We start from the raw sequence: 20,829 nt of genomic DNA, 5'->3' as shown, positions 1-20,829 counted from the left end.
CTCATTTAATATTCACTAAGTGTCTGCTATGTGGAGGCACTGTTCCATCAATGTGATACATCAATGAGCTAAACACAAAAACCCCTGTTGTCATTGCTCTCAGTAGAGGGAAATACACAATCAATATAAGCCATAAGTTATATAACATGTTAGAAAATAGTAAGTGCCTGGAGAAACAGAGCAGAATAAGGGGTTGGGAAGATGTTGTAATTGTAAATACGGTACTTAGGGGAGGCCTCATCTAGAGGTAACATCTGAGCAAATTTGAAGAAGGTGAGGAAAGGGAGCGATGTGAATATCTGGGGAAAGAGCGTTCCAGGCCCAGGGAACAGCCAGTGCAAATACCTGTGTGCCTGGCCTGTTAGAAAAACAGCAGCAAAGAGGCCACTGGAGCAATTGGGGGTGGGATGGAGGAGGGTGGTAAGAATTAGGGGATGAAGTAAGAGAGAAAATGGGGCCAGGGCAAATCACAGAGGACCTCTTGGGCCATTATGAAGACTTCATTAATCTGAGAGCCACGAGGAGACATTAAAGGGTTTGGAGCCAAGGGTGGACATGATCCGATCTGTGTTTTAACAGGATATCCTACTGAACTGGGAATAGAATACGGGCAAGGGCGGAAGCAGAAAGACCAGTTAGGAGGAGAGAAGATGAAGGCTTGGACCGGATGATACCAATGGAAGATAGGAATACTGGACATATTTTCAGGGTAGAACCTATAGAATTTACTGATAGAGGAGATATGGGATGTGAAAGGAGTCAAGGGATCTCAAAGATCCCTCCATACCAATATAGAATAAAAACTATGAAATATTTACATAACCAGAAAAAAAACACATATTTAATATATTACAAAAATAAATACTTAAGCGCTTCACATCACAATCCCTCCCAGTCTGAGCCCCCACCCCTGCGGGCTATGTTGGTTGCGGGGAGGTCCAGTGCGCAGGTCTCTCCGCCGTCAGCCCCGCCCAGGCCCCGCCTTAGGAGCCCAGGCTCCACCCCGGCCGCTCTGACCCCGCCCACAGCCCCATATCCGGCCCCGCCCTCGTTACCGTCGTGCTCTCGGGCGCTCGCGCGGAGTCCAGGCAGTAGCCTTGTCAAGTGCTCACCGCTTCCTCTTGGCCCTGGTTGCTATGGTGACAGCCCGTTCGGGCCGCGATGGGACTATTTCCGCTGTGAGCCCCGCCCAGACCCAACCCTCCCGACGTCCAGGATTGGTCAGACGGCCTCCGGTCCCGCGTGGCCGTGGTTGCCATGGTGATTGCTGCAGCGAACCCAGCCCGACCAGGCCGCGTTGAACCCCGGTCCTCCGCAGCCACTGCGGGTGAGTCCGCCGCGCCCCTCGGCCCCACCCTCGGCCCACCTCCCACCGCCACATTCTGAACCCGGCCTGAGGCGCCCCTGGGCCTCAACTTTTCCTGAACCCCGACCCTGGGCCAGGCCCGTGCTGGTGCTGGAGGAGAGCTGGGTCAGGGCGAGGAGGACGAGAGGCCTCGGTCAAGGCCACCCTAGAGTGGAAGCGGGGAGGGCAGCAGGAGAGGTAGGGCTGTTGACTAGGCGTCAGGGGCCCGTCCTGGGTGGGGTGGCAGATCTGTGGGCTGAAACCTAAGGCCCTCGGCCCACCCAGAGCCTTCATCCCTTAGAGACTAGGAGCAGGAACCGCCCCTCCACCCCCCATCCCATTTCACTTCTTTCACCGGCCTGCGAGGCCTGAGATGTGTGTGCCATGCCTCACTCACAGCCGAGAGGGGCCACTCCCGGTTGGACATCCGACAGGAGGAGAGAGACCCAGGGATTCTGGACCCGCAGGCAGGGTGGAGCAGGTCTGCCTGTCCCCAACCCCCACCACACTGCCTGCAGATTGAAGCATGCTCCTGACAGAGGAGGAGGCTTGGATCTGTTTTTAAAGCTACTAAAAAGTTAGGCATAAACTTGCAGGTGAGTCCCTGGGCATTGGCACAGCTCCCTAACTCTCTTTCCCCTGGTTGGGTCTACAGAACTCTCTGGAAGGATGAGGTCCTCCCTGACGCCTTTGGGGCCCCCTGTGAGCCGGGACCGCATCATCGCCAGCTTCCCTAAGGTAGAGAGTCATTAGGCCAGACCTTTACGTGTGCACTACTCTCCTGAGACCATCCACATCTAGCTTGCCCCACCTACACTCCCCACCAGAAACAAACCAGGTGAATCAGGGAGGTCAGCTCCTTGCCAACAGACTCCAGGAACTTACTAGACTTCTTGAGAAGCTGGGAGACATAGCGTTGTCTTGACCGAGGTGGGCCAGGAGACACTGTGGCATGGGACTTTGCAATCAGACAGTCGTGGGTATGAATCCTGAATCTGTCATTAAGCTGTGTGACTGTGGGCAAGTTACTCAACCTCTCGGAGCCATTGTTACTCAGAATAATTTACTGGCTCATAGTAAACGGGAACTCCCTTGCCTGAGTAGTGGCCGTTGTTGTTCTCATCATTATTATTATTATGATTATCAAAACAGCACTCCAGTTTCCTGGCACCAAATCCAGGGTTCTCCCTCCTTGTCATTCTGCCCTCAGTTCCTACTGAAAACTCAGTTCTCTTCCATCTATATTAAAATCCAACATTAATTTATGCAGAAGTGCAAATTAGTACAACCTCCTTAGGGGATGTGGGACAATATTTCCCAGCATTGCAATGCCCCCACCCTCTGATCCAGCCATTCAAGGCCAGGCATTGCAACAGTTTGTAAAGCTAAAGGTCAGACACAATGTAAATGTCCTTGGAGAGGGAGCTGCTTAATCAACAAAGTGCTACTTGCTAACAAAGAAAGAGAAATGAGGCACCTCTCCAGGTGCTAATGTGCAGAGAGAGCCAAAGTAAAAATGCAAGGATTGGAGCAGTGTGTGTAGCAAACTACTATGTGTGACAGAAAAAGAAAGGAGAAGAGAAACGTATATGTTTGCTTATACATGCAGAAAATATCTCTGGAAGAATACATAAGATCCAGCTATTGGGTTACCTCCATGTGGCTTGGGAGAAATCTCCATGGAGTAACCTTTTACCTTTGGAATTCTGTGCCCAGGCTGTTAGAGAAGGAAGTGACTGTAGTCTCTGGGTATTTTGGATCTGCAGTCATTCCTCCTGCCCCTTTTCTGCTTCCCCCCAGAGTTCTTTTTCCACACACCCACAAAGAAAGCCTTGATGTCTCAGACCCATGGACAATTCCCCCAGGATTTTCCATCTCATTAGACGCCCAGGCGATTACTTCCAGACTGTCAGGGATGACAAAGACTGGCATTTAATGAGCCAAAAGGAAAGGAAATGTGATTGGCACAAAACAGTCCAGGTCTTAGGGGCCGAAGGACCCCATTTACAGAGCAAGACAGTGAGGCTTAGAGAGTTAGGGAGGGCTGCCTGAAGTCACACAGCTGGGCATGGTGGAGCCAGGATTTGACCTGGCTGTGGTTGACTACAGAGCTCTGACTTTCCCCTACCCTGGGAGGCATCTGTTTCCACAGAAGGTCAGATTCTCCCCCACTGCCTGTGGCAGTCAGGAGTCACAGGCCCCAGCTGGCCAAGTTCATCCTGTACCCCAGGACCATACCATTTCAGACCTGAGAAATTTGTGGTCTGGTGGGGCAAGTCCTTCCCTTCACTCTGTGTGCCTCAGTTTTCCTGTCTCTAAAACTGGCTCACACTGCATGCCCAGCCTTCCTTATTACACTTCTCCAGTCCAGCCAAAATTAAGGGATTCCTCTAATGACCACTGTGCCCTGGCTGGGCCCCAATTTGAAGGTGACATACAAGTCGACAGGAAAAAGCAGCCAGCTTCCATATTACGTAGCCAACACTCTTCTGAATGAGTGTGGGCTGCTGGGCTAAGCTGTTCCCCTGCGTTACCCTTTTAATCCTCCCACGACCAGATAAAGAGGTGCTATTAGGAGTGTCCCCCCTTTAGAGATGAGGAAATAGGCTCAGTGAGGTTTCCAAAGGTCCTTCCACTGTCCCTGCTGTCTTGGTCAGACCTGGAGCTGAGAGGGCACATGGGCCAGAGCCCATGCCAATGCCTGAGAGCTCAGAAGAAACACTAGGGCTAAGGGATGTGACCAAACCCCTGCCACAGGGGACCTGTAGGTCTAAGCAGTGCCCTGAGGAACAGAGCAGGTGCCGTGTCATAGCAGAGCACATAAGCAGTCTCCAGTGATGCCATTCTCTCCATGTCCTTGCCGCACTCTATGCTTAGCCTTGGACAATCTGAGAACAAAACTTATGGTCATTTAAGTTTGTTTTTCTAGTTGTGAAACAAATGTACATTCAGCACATGTCATGGCATCTTAATAGCCAGGAACATTAGTTGAGCACTTAGTATGTGTCAAGCTAGCTCTGTGCTTTACAAACATCTCATTTTATGCCCCCAAGCCCCTGAGGTTTTACCAACGGGGAAATTAAAGTTCAGAGACATTAGGCAACTGCCCAGGGTCACACAGCAGCTAAGGGTGGATGCAGGTCTTCTTGACCCTGAGGTTGTGCTCTTAAACCACTGCCTAGTTCTGTCTTCCAAATATTGTGGACGACCTTAATGCCTTCCGGGGCATTTTCCATGCACATATATACATATTTTAAAAACAAAAATAGCATAGACATCTCTAGAAGCTATAGGAAGATCTTGGAGCTAAAAGGGCCCTTACAGTTCACCCTTTGTCTCACCCCAAGAGGACCAGAGGAGACAGAAACCTGCCATGTGCCCATAGTAAGGGCACAGCCACCCTAGGTGAGGCCCAGCTTTCCTGGTCTCCACCTGGGCTCTTTGGTCTGGCTCTGCCCCTGCTGCTCCTCTTCGGGACACATAAGACCTGGAGTCTTGATGCTGCTGACAAGATAGAGGATGGATGTGACAGAGGGACCAGGGAAAGCTAATGAGGCTGCCAGGTGTGAGGCTTAAGTGGTTCCTGCAAGTCACTACTTCGCTGTCCTGCTCGGTGATGGAGTCACAGCTTTGCAGGGTGATGTGCCCATTTGTCTGTCTGTCTGTCTGTCTGACTCTTTCCAGTGGTACACGCCTGATGCCTGCCTGCAGCTCAAGGAGCACTTCCATGGGCAGGTCAATGCCGCCTGCCAGCGCAGGAACACAGGGACTGTTGGGTGAGCACAGGGCGTGGGATGTGGGGGAGCCAGCAGGAAGGAATGAGTGCATGAGTGGACATGTGAATGCACACGTAAAACACTTACCCAGACTACACCAGGGCAACCCAGGATAGGCCTGAACACGATGGGAATTTTAGCTGGCTTTATTGGCTACGTTTCTGCTATACAGAACAGCTTTCCCATTTCTCAGTAAGTCATGCACGTGATTTTTCAGCCTGAGGTCTCAGCATTTGCCTTTTTCCTTTGTAAAGTTTTTCCTGCTCTGTCAGGTCCTCAAAGGGCCTTCTCTGAGCCCCCCACTACCCCTACCCTTGTCTGGACTGGGCTGGGCAGGGCACCCCTCCTGTGAGTTCCTCTGCCCAACACACTTATCTCAAGAGATCATGAGTTTGCTGCCTGGATTCCTCACATGAGGGTGAGGGCTGAGTCTGCCTTGTTCCTGCCTCAGCCACACCTGGCCCTGCTGGCACAGGGATGCAACACTCACTCCTTTTAACAAACAGGTACGAGGGCCTGCTTTGGTGCCTCATCCTGAGGAGCTCACAGTCTGCTTGGGGAGTTGGCTGAGCTCGGAGGTGTCACACAGGTGTGGGGAAGTTGCAGTGCAGGCCCAGTTCTGAGGTTCCCAAGGTGGCTCAAAGTGAGGCAGGGGGCTCAGGTCAGAATGTCCAGAGCAGCTGTGGTCTTGGGATGAGAGTAACGGCCACCATACCAGGTGCTTCACGCAGATGATCTCCCTGACCCTTCCCAAGAGCACTGGGAGGTGAGGAAACTGAGGCACAGAAGGTACCCCTACAGCACCTCAGCAGTACCTTTATTCCTTCATCTGAGAAGCAGAGTAGGTGACACCCTGTTCTAAAACTAGAGGCTGCCTGGGAGCAGAGTAGACACAGACTCTGCCCTCACAGCCATGGCCAGGTGAGCTGCACCAGGTCACCAGTGACACGGAGGTGCCCTCTTCATGTCTGCGGGCACAGGAAGTGCCTGGTCAGGTGTTACTTGTTGAGCTTTGACATGAGCTGCAGAAACTCAAAGCATCACCTGCAGTCCCAGGAATGCTGCTGCACAGAATGCAGGACACACAGAGTGAGGTGGCAGCTGCTCTTGGTGAGCAGAGTCCCCAGAGAGCCTGAGAACCTCAGAGCCGATTTACCTCCAAGCTTGCAGACCCGAGTTCTGTCTATGACGAGCCATTGGCCTGGCTGGCCCTAGCAGAAACCTCCAAGGGAGTGGGTGTGTCCCTCTCAGGAGTGACTGCTTGCAAGGAGCAGGAGGATCCCACCAGGAGTGTAGCCCCAGGGGTGGTAGGAGGTGCTGGGGCTCTGTCCCCCACCCCCCTGCTGTGTCCCCAGCTCATGGGCACTCTGTCTGCACCCTCAGAGTGCTCCAGGTTCCCGGCTGTGCCCCCAGCGTGGATGCAGCCTCACATAGGGCTCTTCCCTGTGCTTCCTCAGCCTCTCATTGTGCCCAGATTCTCTAATTCTCCTGTCAGGGACTTGGGCTCAGCATGGTTAGGGGTACATCCCCAGGGACAGCAGAGTCCCCAGAACTAAAGCAGACTCTCCTGCCCTCCTCTCTGACACCTGGGGATGAGCACAGTCATCCCAGAGTGTCTCAGCAAGTGTCCTGTCACCTGTCCAGGATTGAGGGGTGGCTCACAGGTGGGGAGCGCAGGGAAGGAAGAGTCAGTATGTGAAGATACTCTTGCGACCATGCTTGAGAGCCACATGGCCATATTCTTCACAGGCTCAGCCTCTCCAAGGTGGTGGTTGTTGGTGACCTCTACGTGGGCAAGACCAGCCTCATCCACAGGTAAGCAGGCCTGGGAGGCCCAGATGACATTGTCATAGTGGAGACTGCTGGGAACCACACCCCGTGGAAGGCGTGCAGGAAATCAGGGAGATGGTGGGGTCAGTGGAGAATATGGCATCTCAGGACCCTGGCATTGGTCACACTGTCCCCTCACTGCCATAGGCTCACCCCTCACTGCCCTCGCTAGGAAAGGGTGCCCAGTTTCTCTTTCTCTGCCCCTGACTTGCAGTGTTTGCTACAGCCTGCCCCCCACCTCCCACCCCCACATAGTTCTTGTTGGCTGTCTCTCCATGATCTGTCTCTATGGATTTTCATCTCTTTAATGATTCCCAATGGCTGGACTTTTAGTTGCCTCCAGACTTTCATTGTTGTGAGCGAAGCTTCTGTGCAGCTTCTCTGATAACTTGCTCCCACAGGTTTTGCAAGAATGTTTTTGACCATGACTACAAGGCCACCATAGGGGTGGACTTTGAAATAGAGCGTTTTGAGATTGCTGGGATCCCCTACAGCCTTCAGATGTAAGTCCCTGTTGTTTGGCACTATTGCCTGCATGGCTTATGGGCGGGCTTTGGGGACACCCCTGATGAACTGTTTCTCAACTGTCCAGTGGCACTCAGCGAGGACCCGTCTGAACAAACAGGGCACTGCTGCTCATGGCCCCACTAGCCTACTGAGCTCCGACTACTGCAATCACTTAATCTGCCACTTCTCTGTTTCCCTTTCTCTCTCTGCCACCGGACAGCTGGGACACAGCAGGGCAAGAGAAGTTCAAGTGCATCGCATCTGCCTACTACCGGGGTGCCCAGGGTGAGCAGTGGGTAATGGCAATGGTAGGGCCCTCAATGTCATGCAGCAGAGGGCTCCCTGCCAGCTAAACAGTGATTAAGTCCGGGCCCTCTGCACAGGCCCCATATCTGTCCCCAAGAAGCACTGAGAACCCCTCTGGCCAGTCCTCAGGGCCTGGACTAGCCTCAGCAGTCACACCCTTGTGAACCCTGTGGTGATGGGCTCCCAGTGAGTCTCAGCCCCAGTGTCAGCTCAGAAAGACACACAGAGGGAGAAGAGCATGTCCAGAGACCCCAGAAAGAAGAGCAGAGTTGACTCCAGGGGGAGGTGGGGGAGGCTAGGCCACTGATGAGGTGGGGAGAGGGGGCACGCTGCATTTCTGTTTTCCACCCTCCCTGCTCCTCAGAAATTGTTTCCCTAAAGCTGATTGTTGCTGATTGCTGTCACGGCATAGCTGCCATTGGTCAAAAGCCTGCCCTGCATCAGGCCTTGAACCAAGAGCTTTTAAAATATCTGCTCTGGCTTAAACCTCACAGCAACCCTGAGAGCTAGAGGTAACTGTCCTCACCATTTCACAGATGGGGAAACAGGTAGTTAAGGCCTTCATCCGAGCTCTCTTAGCTATGCATGGCAGAGGGGAGATTTGAACTCAGGAGCTCCAAGCTCATCTTGCCTCACTGGATCCCCTACTGTGACTGCTGGGTGTGGGTCAGGGAGGGCATGAGAGGGTGGGTCACGAGGGGAAGCCATGGGATGTCTCCTTCCCAGCCTCCATTGTGGGGGCCAGAGCTGAGTGCCTTGGGGCTCACCCCAGCAGTTCCTGGGGAGCAGAGAGCTGCCTGAAGGGAGCTGCCCTTGTCACGCGCTTTTTGTCTCACTTATTGCTGACCAGCTCTTGGCTTTTCCCCACATGTGCAGTGATCATCACAGCCTTTGACCTCACTGACGTGCAGACTCTGGAACATACCAGGCAAGTCTGGGAATCTGCAGCCCCTGTGGTCCCCCTGGGCTCAGAAAACCACCTGGAAGGGCTCCCCAAATCTGGGCCCATGAGCTGAGCCCATGAGCTGGGCCCCTGATGGCAGGTGTGAGGGACCAGCTCTCTTGTCAGGACTGCCCACAGGTGACTTACTATTCAGTTGCCCTATCACTCAAGATTTGCACCCACATGCTGAAGTCAGGCTGTCTGAGGGTGCATCACCGGCATAGTCGCAGGGGCCTGTGCTCAGAAGGGCCTGTTTTTGCTCTGCTGCTCTGCTGTTGCCATCTTGAAAGCCTTAATGTTGGATGAAGGGCCTTGGATTTTCATTTTTCCTTGGCCCTGCAAATTAGATATCCGGTCCTGTCTGAAGGGACATGATTTGGCACTTACTGTCTTGGGCAGAGATCTAGACAAGAGAGCTGGCAACATGACCAGTTCCCAGAGCCCTCCTGCTTCTTCCGGGAATCACCCAGCTAATGGACCAAGTCGCCTTCCCCTCGCTTTTGTTTGGTCATTCTAGCATCCCTCAAACCCTGTGAGGGAGGCTGGGAGAGCGTTTTGGTTCATAATAGTGCAGGACTCGCCCAAGTAGACACAGGGCAAGGGCAGAACTGTGGTCAAGACTGGGTCTCCACCTCCCCTGACCGGTGCTCTTGTGACCCCACTCCCCTGTAGTCCAGCCAAGGCCCTTCTGGCCTCAGGCCCAGCGCCTTCTCAGACAGTGTGGGTCAAGGTACCCTCAAGGCATCTCCCGGCTCAGTGTTCCCAGCCCTGGGGAAGAATCGGTTCTGCACCCATCCCCTGGTCTTTCTCAGGCCTCTCTGGGTGGGTAGGGCTGTCACAGCCAGTCTCACCCCCACCACCATCAACCCTCTGTTTATTCCAGGCAGTGGCTGGAGGACGCACTGAGAGAGAACGAGCCGGGTTCCTGCTTTGTATTTCTCGTGGGAACCAAGAAGGACCTTCTGGTGATCCGTGGTGGCCCCCAGGAAAATGTATCTGATTTCAGGCCAAGCTTGGGAACTGGAGGGTGGCACTGACATGGCCAGATGAGGATTTGAAGACTACAGGCCTGGGACCTGAAAGTTAGGGGCGCTCATCTCAGGGAGGCGCAGCTGGTACTCAGACTTGCCCAGGACTGCTGGGGTCTCACCCCTGGGTGGGCATCCCCCACCAACCCCTGAACTGGGGCGTGCCCAGGGTGAGATGGGGAGGAAGGAGACATAGTGGGAGGTGGGCGGCCACCTCCCAGGGTGCCCCCTTGAAGAAGGACCACTTCTCCCAGTCAAGGGCGGCGTGTGAGCAGGCAGAAGTGGAGGCCGTGCGCCTGGCCAACGAGATGCAGGCCGAGTACTGGTCGGTGTCAGCTAAGACAGGTGAGTGAGCACGGGGCTATCGCCATGGTGGACTCGGGCCAGCTGTGGGAGGCTCATGCATTTCCTTCTACGGGCCACCGAGTTGCCCTCCGTCGCAGCCAGCTATGCTTATGACTGTTCAGGGCTCCCCATTGCCTGAGCAGAGTCTCCTCATCTCTAGGGGAGACTGGGAGCCCTGCCCCATGGGCCACAGGAATAGTGACACCTGACCCTCTGGGCAGGGCAGTTTTGTCCCTGTGAAGTCACTTCCAGGGTCCCAGGATGGCAGTGCCAGGTCTAGGATTAGAACTCAGCCCTCACCTGTAACCACTGCAGCGTCCTGCCCACAACCTGTGGATGCCGTGTGAAAGGCACTGCCTGGCACATAGAAGGGCCTGGTAACTGGCAGCTCCCATCCCTTCCCTGGGTGGCATTGTGGAAGATACTGAAACATTGCTTACGGCTGCCAGCTGTCATTCAGATCACACTTGATCTGGCCCCTGGCCCCTGAGCCACCTTCCTCCATGAGCCACTGTTCACCATGGCCCCGGAAAGATGCCCAGCATCTCTGAGCCTCAGTATCCTCATCTGGGAAGCAGGTGATGCTGTCTATCTCATTTTATTTTTAATGAAAAAGCATGTTTGAAATTACAAAAGCCATATGTATTCACTGGGAAAAATTAGACAATGCAGAGAAGCAAAGAAAAGACCTTGAAAACACAAGTTGTTGGGGGCATAAAATGAAATAGCGGGCAGGGAGTGCCTGGCGCACAGAGGATCTGGGGACTCAGGCACTATGCCCGCACGGTAGGCCTTGTCCTGGTGAGGGGCCAGAGCAGGCGCTGGCCAGGAGCTAGGTGAGGAGCGGGAAGGCTGAGGATAGGCGCCACAGGTAGAAGCACCACCTCCAGCCCAACACAACACAAATGTGGTAGCACCCAGGCCTTGGTTCCCTCTGCTCCTTCCTGCTGCACCCCCTGCCCTGTGAGAACCCTCCCTCTCATCAGAGTAACTGCGTGTTCACCGAGGACTCCCTGTGGGCCACACAGAATTTTTCTGTGCAGTTGTCCAGGCTGTTGGCTACACAGGGCAGTGTGCGTGTGGGGGACTGGAACCCCATCCTGTGGCCAGGGGGGCAGCCTCTTTCACCTGGAGGAGGGTCCCCAGAGGCTCCATGTAGGGCTGGAAGCACATGTTAATCCTCACAGCTGCCCACTGGACAGGTGCTCACAAGTTACAGGAGGGCGGGCACCCTATGATTGTCACACATCCCCACGCCTGGCCCACAGGACGTGCTCAGTCCGGTTGATTAGAAGAATAGATTGTGGGAAGCCAAGGAGCAGAGATTTGAGGGAGCTGCTGGGGCAGGTGGCCAGACTGAGGAGGGGACTGGAGCCTGGGGGAAGCCAGTGCACTGCACTGCCCCAGGCAGCCCCAGAGGTGGACTGCCCTGACCTCATACCCACTGGCTCCCACCCCAATGCGCCTGCGGGTGAGGGCAGAGGCCGACATGGTCACAGCTGTTTCGTGGGCTCACAGGGGAGAACGTGAAGGCCTTCTTCAGCCGTGTGGCCGCCCTGGCGTTCGAGCAGTCGGTGCTGCAAGACCTGGACAGGAGGAGCAGCTCGTGGCTCCAGGTCGGCGATGGAGACCTCATCCGTGCGTACAGGCAGCTGGGTTGGGGCTGGAAGCAGGCCTGTGACCTAAAATCCATGTCCATCTTCCTCCCATCCCCCTCTCTGGGCTGTCCTTTCTCCTATCACTCTAACCTCAGGCCTGTAGTCTCCCTGACCCCACCTGCCAGCTCAGACTCCCTCCCTGGCTCCCCTTGTCTGCCTGGCAGTCTTCTCATGGGCCAGGCTGGGACTCCAGGCTCCCTGGGTGTGTCCTGGCTTTGGCTCTCCTAGTACCTACCTTTACCCATTCTGTTCCATCACCTGGGATGCGTCTCTGTGCCAGGCCTTGAATGAAAGGCCTTGAGGTTCAAGTTCACAGCTCTGACCAGCAGTCACCAGAGGGCATCAGCAGTGGGGGCCCTGTCCAGTGTCCCTGCAGGTGCCTGGGTGATGTCAAGTGACTTCTCCCCTCCTCATAGGAATGGAGGGAAGTCCATCCGAGACCCAAGAGAGCAAGACGCCCTCCAGCCTGGGTTGCTGTTAGCTGGGGCTGTGTCAGACGCCTCCACACCCGACACATACATGGACAATGCCTTCTGTGACTGTGGAGGGGTGACATGGAGCCTGAACTCTGCGATGTGTCTGTCTACCCACCGCTCCAGTGTTCAGCCACTTCTCTTTAGCAGGTCGGGAGCCAGGAAAGGCCCTCACTGGCTGCCCAGGGACTCCACACTGCCCAACTTGTGGGCCACTGTGGTCATATCTGGAAGGCCAGTCTCACCTACAGAGTCACCAGTCTACCCTGGCCTTGAGAGTCCTCAGACTACAGACACACGGCCCACATCTCTTGCCCTCAGCACATGTCAGCATCTGCCCGGGTGCTCTTCCTCAGCTCTCTGTAGTTGGCCTCCGAATCCTTCTGATCTCAGTGGTCCCGGTAAGCAGGACTTGCCAGAGTCAGCACATGAGGAATCCCTACCAGGGACTTTTATGTTTGCAACAGGACTCGCAGCTCTGGGTCTTCCTGTCCACTGTCCCTCTGCCAGTCTTGCAGGGGCCCTGGGTAGCCTTGCCTCTCTGGAGGATGATGGATGAGAAGGCCTCTCTGGCCACTTCTGGCTGAGGGTCCATCTCTGGCTCCTCCTCGACCAGTGGGCGAGGTCCAGCAGAACAGGCCGCTCATAGCCCTCTGGCCCCCCTGGACAATCGATTTCCCCAACCAAGCTGCAGGAAAGACTGCCCAGCTGCCCCTGGGGTAGCTCGCTGCTACATCCCTTGAGCATGGCACTGCCCTGCTCTATAACCGGTGGCAGTCACCTAGACTCTGCTGGGTAGTGCCTACTGTTGCCCCCACTACCCCTCTCCCCCACCTGCCTGCACCAGAAGGGACTGGGAATGAGAAAGTACTGGGCACTTGCCTCTCAGGACCTTTGCGATGGCATCCACATGTCTTTGGAGGACATTGGAGGCCCTCCAGAGTCTAGCGTGCTCCTGTCTCCACCACCCCTCCTGCACACCCAGACAGGCAGGAACAGCCCAGGCCCCCATCCCCAGCTCCTGCCCAGAGTGCCCCGCCCTCTCCATGCCCTCCTGTTACTTCTCCATGGGGGCTATTAACTGCCCCCTACCACCCCACACTCCCACAGCCCTAGGTGTGAGCCACTCATCCCTGCCCGCCTTGTGCCATAGGCAGGCAGGCATGTCTGGGCACATCCCACCTGCTTCGCGCAGATGCTCAGTGTTTTGCGGGCAGCATTCTGGTCAGTGTTGCCCAGCACCCCGGACAGTGCCCGGCACACTACAGGTGCTCACAGCGACTGCCAAACATCAGTGGGGGAAGAATACTGGCATCTTTTTCTGTTTACTCCCCTTTTGCCACATTTTTAGCTCTCTTTTTTTACAGATATAAAATACTTCTTTGTAAAAATGATTCTTAAAGGAATTGCGTGCTTATTGTAAAACAAAACGAGGGTACATAGCTTTGTATGCAAAATGAAGGCCCCCCTCCAGTTGGTGGCACTCCTGGGAAGTAAGCGCTGTTCACAGCTGGTAGGATTCCTTCCAGACTGTTCCTGTGTGAGCACAACCACGACATTTGTTGCTTGCTTGTTGTTTAATCTGAATGACCTCTCTCCGCACACACTACCCCTCTCTCCAGAGGGACCAGAGTTTCTTAAGCAGGGAGACCTAAGGTCACCTAAGAGCTGGAGCATGGAGGAGAACAGATCAGTTACATTCACATGTTCATTCATTCACATGAGTAAGAACTAGTGAACCAAGGAGAGGCCCTGGGAGAGGAGATCCAGGCCATGGGGGACTGCAGAGGGGACACAGCAACCTGACTGAGGACACCCAGGGCAGGGACGAGAGAAGGTGTGGGTCAGAGCACACAGCTCAGCAGTGCACAGCTCAGAGAGGGTCCCCCTCTTCTGAGGGAGAAGGGCTCCTGGAGGTGGGGTGGGGGCTGGGCACTCTGCCACCCAGGAAGCCCAGGGCTTTGGCTACCGTCCCGAGACAAGACACCCTCCCAGCAGCTCCCGGGCTACTCTGCCATCTGCTATGGCCTCCCGATGTCACTTCCCATATGTCGGCCCTTCCCCTGAGGGAAGCTGCTCAGCAGACTGGAACTGTGGCTGTCATACCGCCTCCGTCCAGGAAGAGCAGATCCTTCCCGGACTCTACCCCCCATCCAGATGCCTCCCCAGCATTCAGGGCCACCCGCCACCTGTCTGAGCCTGCATCCCAGGTGACTATGGGAGCTGTCAGTCTGGTGGGCAGGCCCTTTGATCAGCTTGCTTCCCACTCAGTCCCCCAGGGAAGCAGAGCAGCCCCAGGACTCCCTCGTCCCCCACAGGTGCGTGGCACTGCCTGGCTTGAGGGTGCTCTGGGCCTCTGACCGCTGGAAGCCACAGCCTGGACCATGTCCGTGGTCATGCCTTCAGGCACAGGCTCATCTTGCCCCTGCCCCTGTGCTCTCACGGAAGGCTGGAAGGCAGCCACAATACTCCCCTGGGACTCCCGGGCTGTAAGGGCCTCATCAATAATTGATTCTGCAGGAGGTGGGCGGAGTTACAGCTGAGGGGGCCTGGGAGGAAAGGCCCACACTCTCACTCATTGGAGCCCTTGGCCAAGGAGGTCCCGAGGAGACCTCTGCTCCCCACTCTGGGCTGGGGGCGGGGAGCCTGAAGGAGGTGCTCAGCCAGGCACTGTCCAGCACAGCACAAGCAAGCAGGACTAAAGAACAGCTGTATTGATTGCCCCACTTTCCAGATCTTGCCTAAAGCTCCCTGGGGCTGGCCGATGATGGATGGTGGATGACAGATGACAGATGGGGGTCATGTGGGCCTCCTCCTTGAAGGGAGTCCTCCTCTGGCCTCTGACCCCCAAAGCGGGTGGGGATAGGGGTACAGACAGGGCAGGGAAGGAGCAAGAGAGCCCTGCCATCTTTGTAATGCCACACCTGACAATCCTGCCTGATGACACGGGTCAGAAACAGCGCTTTGGGACTCAGGCGGGCTGGGCTCAAGTCTGAGCCCCCTCCCCTGCCTCTTGCACAGATGATGGTTGTGAGGGTGAAAGGAAGTCCCATCTATGGAGCCCCCAGCCCCAGGGTGGGCAGCTGGCAAGAGCTAGGTGGATATGAGCCCTGAAGACTGTGCGACTCGTAAGTGCCACTGTGCCCACCCACACAGTGCCTTTGCATGAATTAGAAAAAGGCATCCTTGCAGTTCCTTGAAAACCACAGAATTGCTATAGGACCCAGGAATGCCATTCCTAGGTATATGCCCCAAAGAATTAAAAACGGACTCAAACAAGTACGTGTACACACAGGTTCAGAGCAGCATTATCCACACCAGCCAAACATCCACCAACAGATGAACAGATAAACAGAACATGGTCTATCCGTACAATGGAATATTACTCAGCCCTAAAAAGGAATGAAGTACTGATACATGCTACAGCATGATGAACCTTGAAAACAGTATGATCCGTGAAAGAAGACAGTCACAAAAAGCCACATATTGTAAGGTTCCATGGAATATCCAGAATAGGTAAATTCCCAGAGACAGAAAGTAGGTTGGTGGTTGCCAGGAACTAGAGGGAGGGGAAATAGGAAGCAACTGCTTAATGGGTATGGGGTTTCCTTTTGGGATGATGAAAGTATTTTTGAACTAGATACAAGTTATGATTTCACAATGTTGTGAATTTCCAAAATGCCTCTGAATTGTTCACCTTAAAATGGTTAATTCTATGTTATGTAAATTTCACCTCAGTTTTAAAAAAGCACTCATTGCTCAAGGCATTTGATGTCTGTTAGAAAACTGTGTTATAAATGGATTTTGTAAGAGCAAGGCAACTTTTTACAATTGCTGTCACCACCAGGATTCATATCTAACCAGCTCTAAGCTGGGAATGGCGTCCCCTTTGATGTGTGGCCTAGTGCAGTGTACACCCTGCCCAACTGTAGCTGGCAGCCCTGCTCAGGAAGCCCCCAAGGAGGGCAGGGGTGGCCAGTCCATTTTACAATGAACAAGTAGACATTTGAAGAATCAGTCAGTCCCTTTCTGGTTTCACACTAGTGGGGCCTTCTGACATCGGAACGACACAGAGAACATAGGCTCTGGAGCAGGAAGACTGGGTCTCAAGCCTGCCCTCAGCGGAAGGTCTGGGTGACCTGGGAACGGGTCTTCATCTGTGAAGTGGGAGTGAAACCCTGGTCTAGTGGGAGGATTTAAGAAGATGCTAGAAGCTAGCTGGCGTGGCTCAGAGGTTGAGCATCGACCTAGGATCCAGGAGATCAAGGTTTGATTCCTGGTCAGGGCACATGCTGGGGTTTTGGACTTGATCCCCGGGGGGGGGGGCATGTAGGAGGCAGCAGATCAAAGACTATCATTGATGTTTCTATCTTTCTCTCTCCCTCTCCCTCCCTCTCTCTGAAATCAATAGACATATATATATTTTTAAAAAGATGCTAAAAAAATGCTCATCTTTACCCCTCAGTGAGCAGGACCAGGCCTGCTTTACTTATCCTCAGAGATTTTGGTTTTTAATAAAACAATTTTATTGAGATATAATTCACATACGATACAATTCACTGATTTCAAGTATACAACTGAGTGGTTTTTAGTATATTCACAAGGTTATGCAGCCACCATTTCTCTCTAGTTCTAGAACATTTTAGAAAAGAAACTCAGTGACCGTTAGCAGTCACTCCTCCTTCCTCCCATTCCCCCATTCCCAGGTGACCAGCAACATACTTTCTATTTCTATAGATTTGTGTATTATGGACATTTCATGTAAATTGAAACATACAATATATGGCCTTTTATGGCTGTCTTCTTTCACTTAGTATAATTTTTTCAAGGTTCATTCATGTTGCAGCATGTATCTGTACTGCATTCCTTTTTTTAAAAAAAACATTTTTTGACTCCTCAGCTGAGGATATGTTTTTTATTGATTTTAGAGAGAGGGGACGAGAGAGAGGGAAAAACATCAATGTGAGAGAGAAATATCAATCAGCTGCTTCCTGTACACACCCCTACTGGGGATCGAACCTGCAACCTAGATATGTGCCCTGACCCCGAATCGAAACCACAAGCTTTTGGTGTACAGGAGGACACTCCAACCAACCGAGCCACCTGGCCAGGGTGTACTGCATTCCTTTTTATGGCCAAATAATATTTCACTTTCTGTTTATCTGTTCATCTGTTGATGGGCACAGGTTATCCATACCCCGGGTTTTGAGGCATCTGAAGCTCTGCATTCTGTCCAGCAGAGGGCGCTGCAGGGTCCCAGCCTCTCCTTCCAGCAAAGGGAAAGGGCTGTCTTGGCTAGACGTTTGCTAGAACCCAGGTCTGGACTTGTGGACCACTAGGGCTGCTGCTGCCGGTGTGTGAGGGGACGTGTGCGTGCATGTGTGTGTGTGTGTGTGTGAGAGAGAGAGAGAGAGAGAGAGAGAGAGAGAGAGAGAGAGAGAGAGATTTTTAAATAAATTATAGAGCCACATTTTAGAAAATAAAGGAAATTGAGGGGAGACACCACCAATAATCCCATTTCCCTGTCCCATGTTAGTTTTTAGATGAAAAAATCTATTGGGAGTGATGCAAATGTTTGTATCTGTTATGATGGTCTCACAGGTGTGTACAGATGTCAAAATTCATCAAATTGCACACTTCAAGTTACACAGTTTATTGCACATCAATTATACCTCAATAAAGCTGTAAAAAAATAAAAACAAAAAGTAACATCTAGTTTTTAAATGATAAAACATAGACATTTTCATTATGAAGAATTCAGAAAAGCATAATGATGAAGAGAATGTCTTAAGTTGCCTCCACCTGTTGAACCCCTTGGAAGGCTCCCCTGGGGCCAGCACTCATGACTCATCAGCCTCCAGCTTGCTCAGCCAGGCTCCAGTACCCACCTTGGCTCTGCTGGCCTCATGGGGCCAGACCCAGAGTCCTTCCACCAGAGGGCCCAGCAGCCATTGCATGGGGACCCTGTTGTCCTCACTGAGTCTGCATCTCTCTGTTACTTCCCTGAACAGTGCCTTCTGTTTCTCTGCCTCTACTTCCCTCCTAGTCCAGCCTCTGCCCTTCCACAAACACTAGCTGTTCACTAACGACACTCCAATCTCTGTCTCAGGTCTCGACCTCTCCTCAGTGCCCCAGGCCCACCCTCCCTTTGCCTGACTCCTCCTGTGAGTGGGCTGTGGGCATCTGAAGCCTCACCTGGGCACCCTGCTTCCCTGTCACAGAGAACAATCCCCTGTCCATCCTACAGCTGGTCCTTCTCCCACATCCCATCCATCTTCAAGTCCAGAGCAGACCTGGAGTCCGACCCCTTCTCTCCATCGCCTTGCTTCTACCCTAGTCTGGGTCGCCAATGCTCACCCACCTGGCCCAGTGCCATAGCTCCATCCGCTTGCCCTGCTCCCACCCCCCACCTGCCCACACAACACATCTGAGCAAGTCACTCAGCTGCTTACCGCAGCTACTGTGGCTATTTGAATTTAAATTCATTAAAGTGAAATCAAATTAAAAATTCAGTTCAGTTGCAGCAGCCACATTTTTGGTGCTCAGGAGTCACATGGGGAAGTTAATGGCTGCCATAATATTCAGCACAGAGTATAGAACACATGCTGGAAAGTTCTATCAGAAGGTGCAGGCTTGGAACCTTTCAGGGGCTTTTCCTTGCTTTTAGAATAAAACCCGAACTTCTTACAAGCCTGGAAGGCCCTGCCTCATCTCTAATGTCACTTCCTGCCACCCACACCAGCCTCGTCTCCTAACCTAGATATTCCTTAAACACACCTAGAACTTCCTGTCTTTGCCTTTCTGTTTCTTGTCCTTAGGACCGGCTCAGATGTTTCTTCTCCTGGCAAGTCTTCCTGAGACCTCTGCCTTCCCCTGGTTCCCTGCTTGGCACACACCCCTCTGCTGTGGCCTGGCTCTGCTTGCCTTATCAATTCCTCCCCTACACATATGCACCTCTCTCCCTAGGCTGTGTGCTCCTTGGAGCCACTCATGTCAGATTCCTCATTCACCAGCACTGGCTAAGCACCTACTATGTGCTGAGCACTGAGGAGTCATGAGTAGCAAGACAGACAGATCTCTGTACTCCGGAGTTTAGGTCCAGCTGGGACAGACAGCGAATGAGGAATTACAGAGTGTTATGTGTCTGGGCCCCACTTTCCTCCCTTCCTCGGGAGGGATGTATAATATGGAAACTTTGCAGGAAAGGACCAGAGACCCAGGGTGGGAGTGCTATCAGAGAAAGGGCTGAGGATGGGAGGAGTGTCCTTGGAGCCAGAAGAAGCTGTCCCTCGGGGAGATAGCCACTATCTTATTGTGTCCTTGTACTCAACAACAAGTCATTTGGCAAACCCAAACTATAGACCTTCGGGGTTTGTGAACTAAGTTTGCTTATGTCTACAATATTTAAGGTGGGGATAAGTCGGGGCCTATGAACCAGAGAAAGGAAGACCTCACTGATAGATGAAGTCTGTCCCCCCAAGTAGCCTTTTGTTTTCCAGGTGGTAATTATAATGTCCCTGATGAGCCCACAATTCCCCCTTGAAACGGAGTGGCCTGTGAGCAAGGGGAAAAGCAGTTTGTAGTTCTGGGATTCTCTCTGCTGATGGCCGGGGCACAGGGTTCTAAGCCTGCCTGAGCCACTCGCTGGGAGGCCTGAGCAGGCCATCTGATGATGGCAGCTACACCCTGTGAGATCAGGATTCATTATATTCATTTTATTTTAATTAATTGAATTTATTGGGATGACACCGTTCACAAAAGCATACCTGTTTAAAGTATACAACTCAATAAAACATCTGCACATCGCATCATGTGCCCATTACCCTAAGTCAAGTCTCTTTTTCCATCCCCATTTTCCCGGCTTTTCCCACCTCCACCTAGCTCCCACCCCCTTTCTCTCTGGCTATCACCACACTATTGTCTGTGTCTATGTGTTACATATATAGGGTGTCTCTCAAAAATGTATACATACTTTGAGTGATTATAAAGTCAGTGTTTATTAACATACAGTTCATTTTCAAAATTTAAAAGAATCTACAGAAATGAAAAAAATTTTTTTTGTCAGGGCCTGTTTTCAAAGTGATGACTGTTCTGGTCCAGGCACTGCTGACAACTCAAAGCACTGAAATCACAAACATCAAAAATAGTTTTGTTCGGTATTTGTGTGCCCTCAATTTGTTAACTGTTGCTGGTTTTGTACTGTAAACTTTATGTATCCCCATGAAAAGGTCTAGTGGATAAATTTTCTTTGTTCAAAGCTTAGTTTGGCTTCACCTATTATTTCAAATCAGTTAAACCTGAAAAGGAGTGAAAATTAAGTAAGTTGTCAGCTGTTAAAGTGTGTGTACATGTTTTTGGGACACCCTGTATATGTTTTTTGGCTAATCCCTTCACCTTCTTTCATCCAGTCCCCCCACCTCCCTCCCCTCTGACAGCTGTCAGTTTGTTCCAATTATACCCATTTTAAAGAATAGGTTACTGAGGGTGTGATAACCGCTGAGCTATACCCCCACTTTGTCAGGCCCTTCACACAGGAAGGTAGAGAGGCCTGCAGAGGGCAGCAGTGAGCTGTGCCTGGAAGTACCTGGAAGTCAGCCCCAAGGGTTTTCCAGTGACTC

General features: G+C 52.7%; 2 protein-coding genes across 7 annotated transcripts in view; one reads left to right on the top strand and one right to left on the bottom strand.

The window, feature by feature from the left end:
• Positions 1-1,107, bottom strand: part of RSPH14 (radial spoke head 14 homolog) — a 68,694-nt gene extending 67,587 nt beyond the window's left edge. The window contains exon 1 of the mRNA XM_081122466.1: positions 1,056-1,107. The gene's annotated coding sequence lies outside the window, so the exon portion shown is untranslated. The remainder of the gene's footprint in view (positions 1-1,055) is intronic.
• RAB36 (RAB36, member RAS oncogene family) lies at positions 1,062-13,610 on the top strand. Of its 6 annotated transcripts, none has more exons than XM_081122469.1 (11): positions 1,062-1,327; positions 2,001-2,083; positions 5,030-5,121; positions 6,871-6,936; positions 7,353-7,454; positions 7,679-7,743; positions 8,641-8,692; positions 9,591-9,672; positions 9,990-10,080; positions 11,599-11,696; positions 12,155-13,610. In XM_081122469.1, exons 1-11 carry the CDS (start codon positions 1,258-1,260, stop codon positions 12,275-12,277), a joined length of 924 nt encoding a protein of 307 aa, XP_080978595.1. In that variant the 5' UTR covers positions 1,062-1,257; the 3' UTR covers positions 12,278-13,610. The 6 variants fall into 6 exon arrangements, with proteins under 6 accessions (XP_080978595.1, XP_080978598.1, XP_080978594.1 ...); XM_081122472.1 differs by having other exon boundaries at positions 1,076-1,327; positions 11,599-11,718; XM_081122468.1 differs by having other exon boundaries at positions 1,076-1,327; positions 8,641-8,696; positions 9,595-9,672.
• The last annotated feature ends 7,219 nt before the right edge of the window (positions 13,611-20,829 follow it).

Source organism: Miniopterus schreibersii (genome assembly GCF_964146895.1).
Source record: "Miniopterus schreibersii genome assembly, chromosome: 20".
NCBI classification, from domain to species: Eukaryota; Metazoa; Chordata; class Mammalia; order Chiroptera; family Miniopteridae; genus Miniopterus; species Miniopterus schreibersii.
Note: the sequence above shows the minus strand (reverse complement) of the source record. Positions and strands in the feature narration are given on the sequence as shown.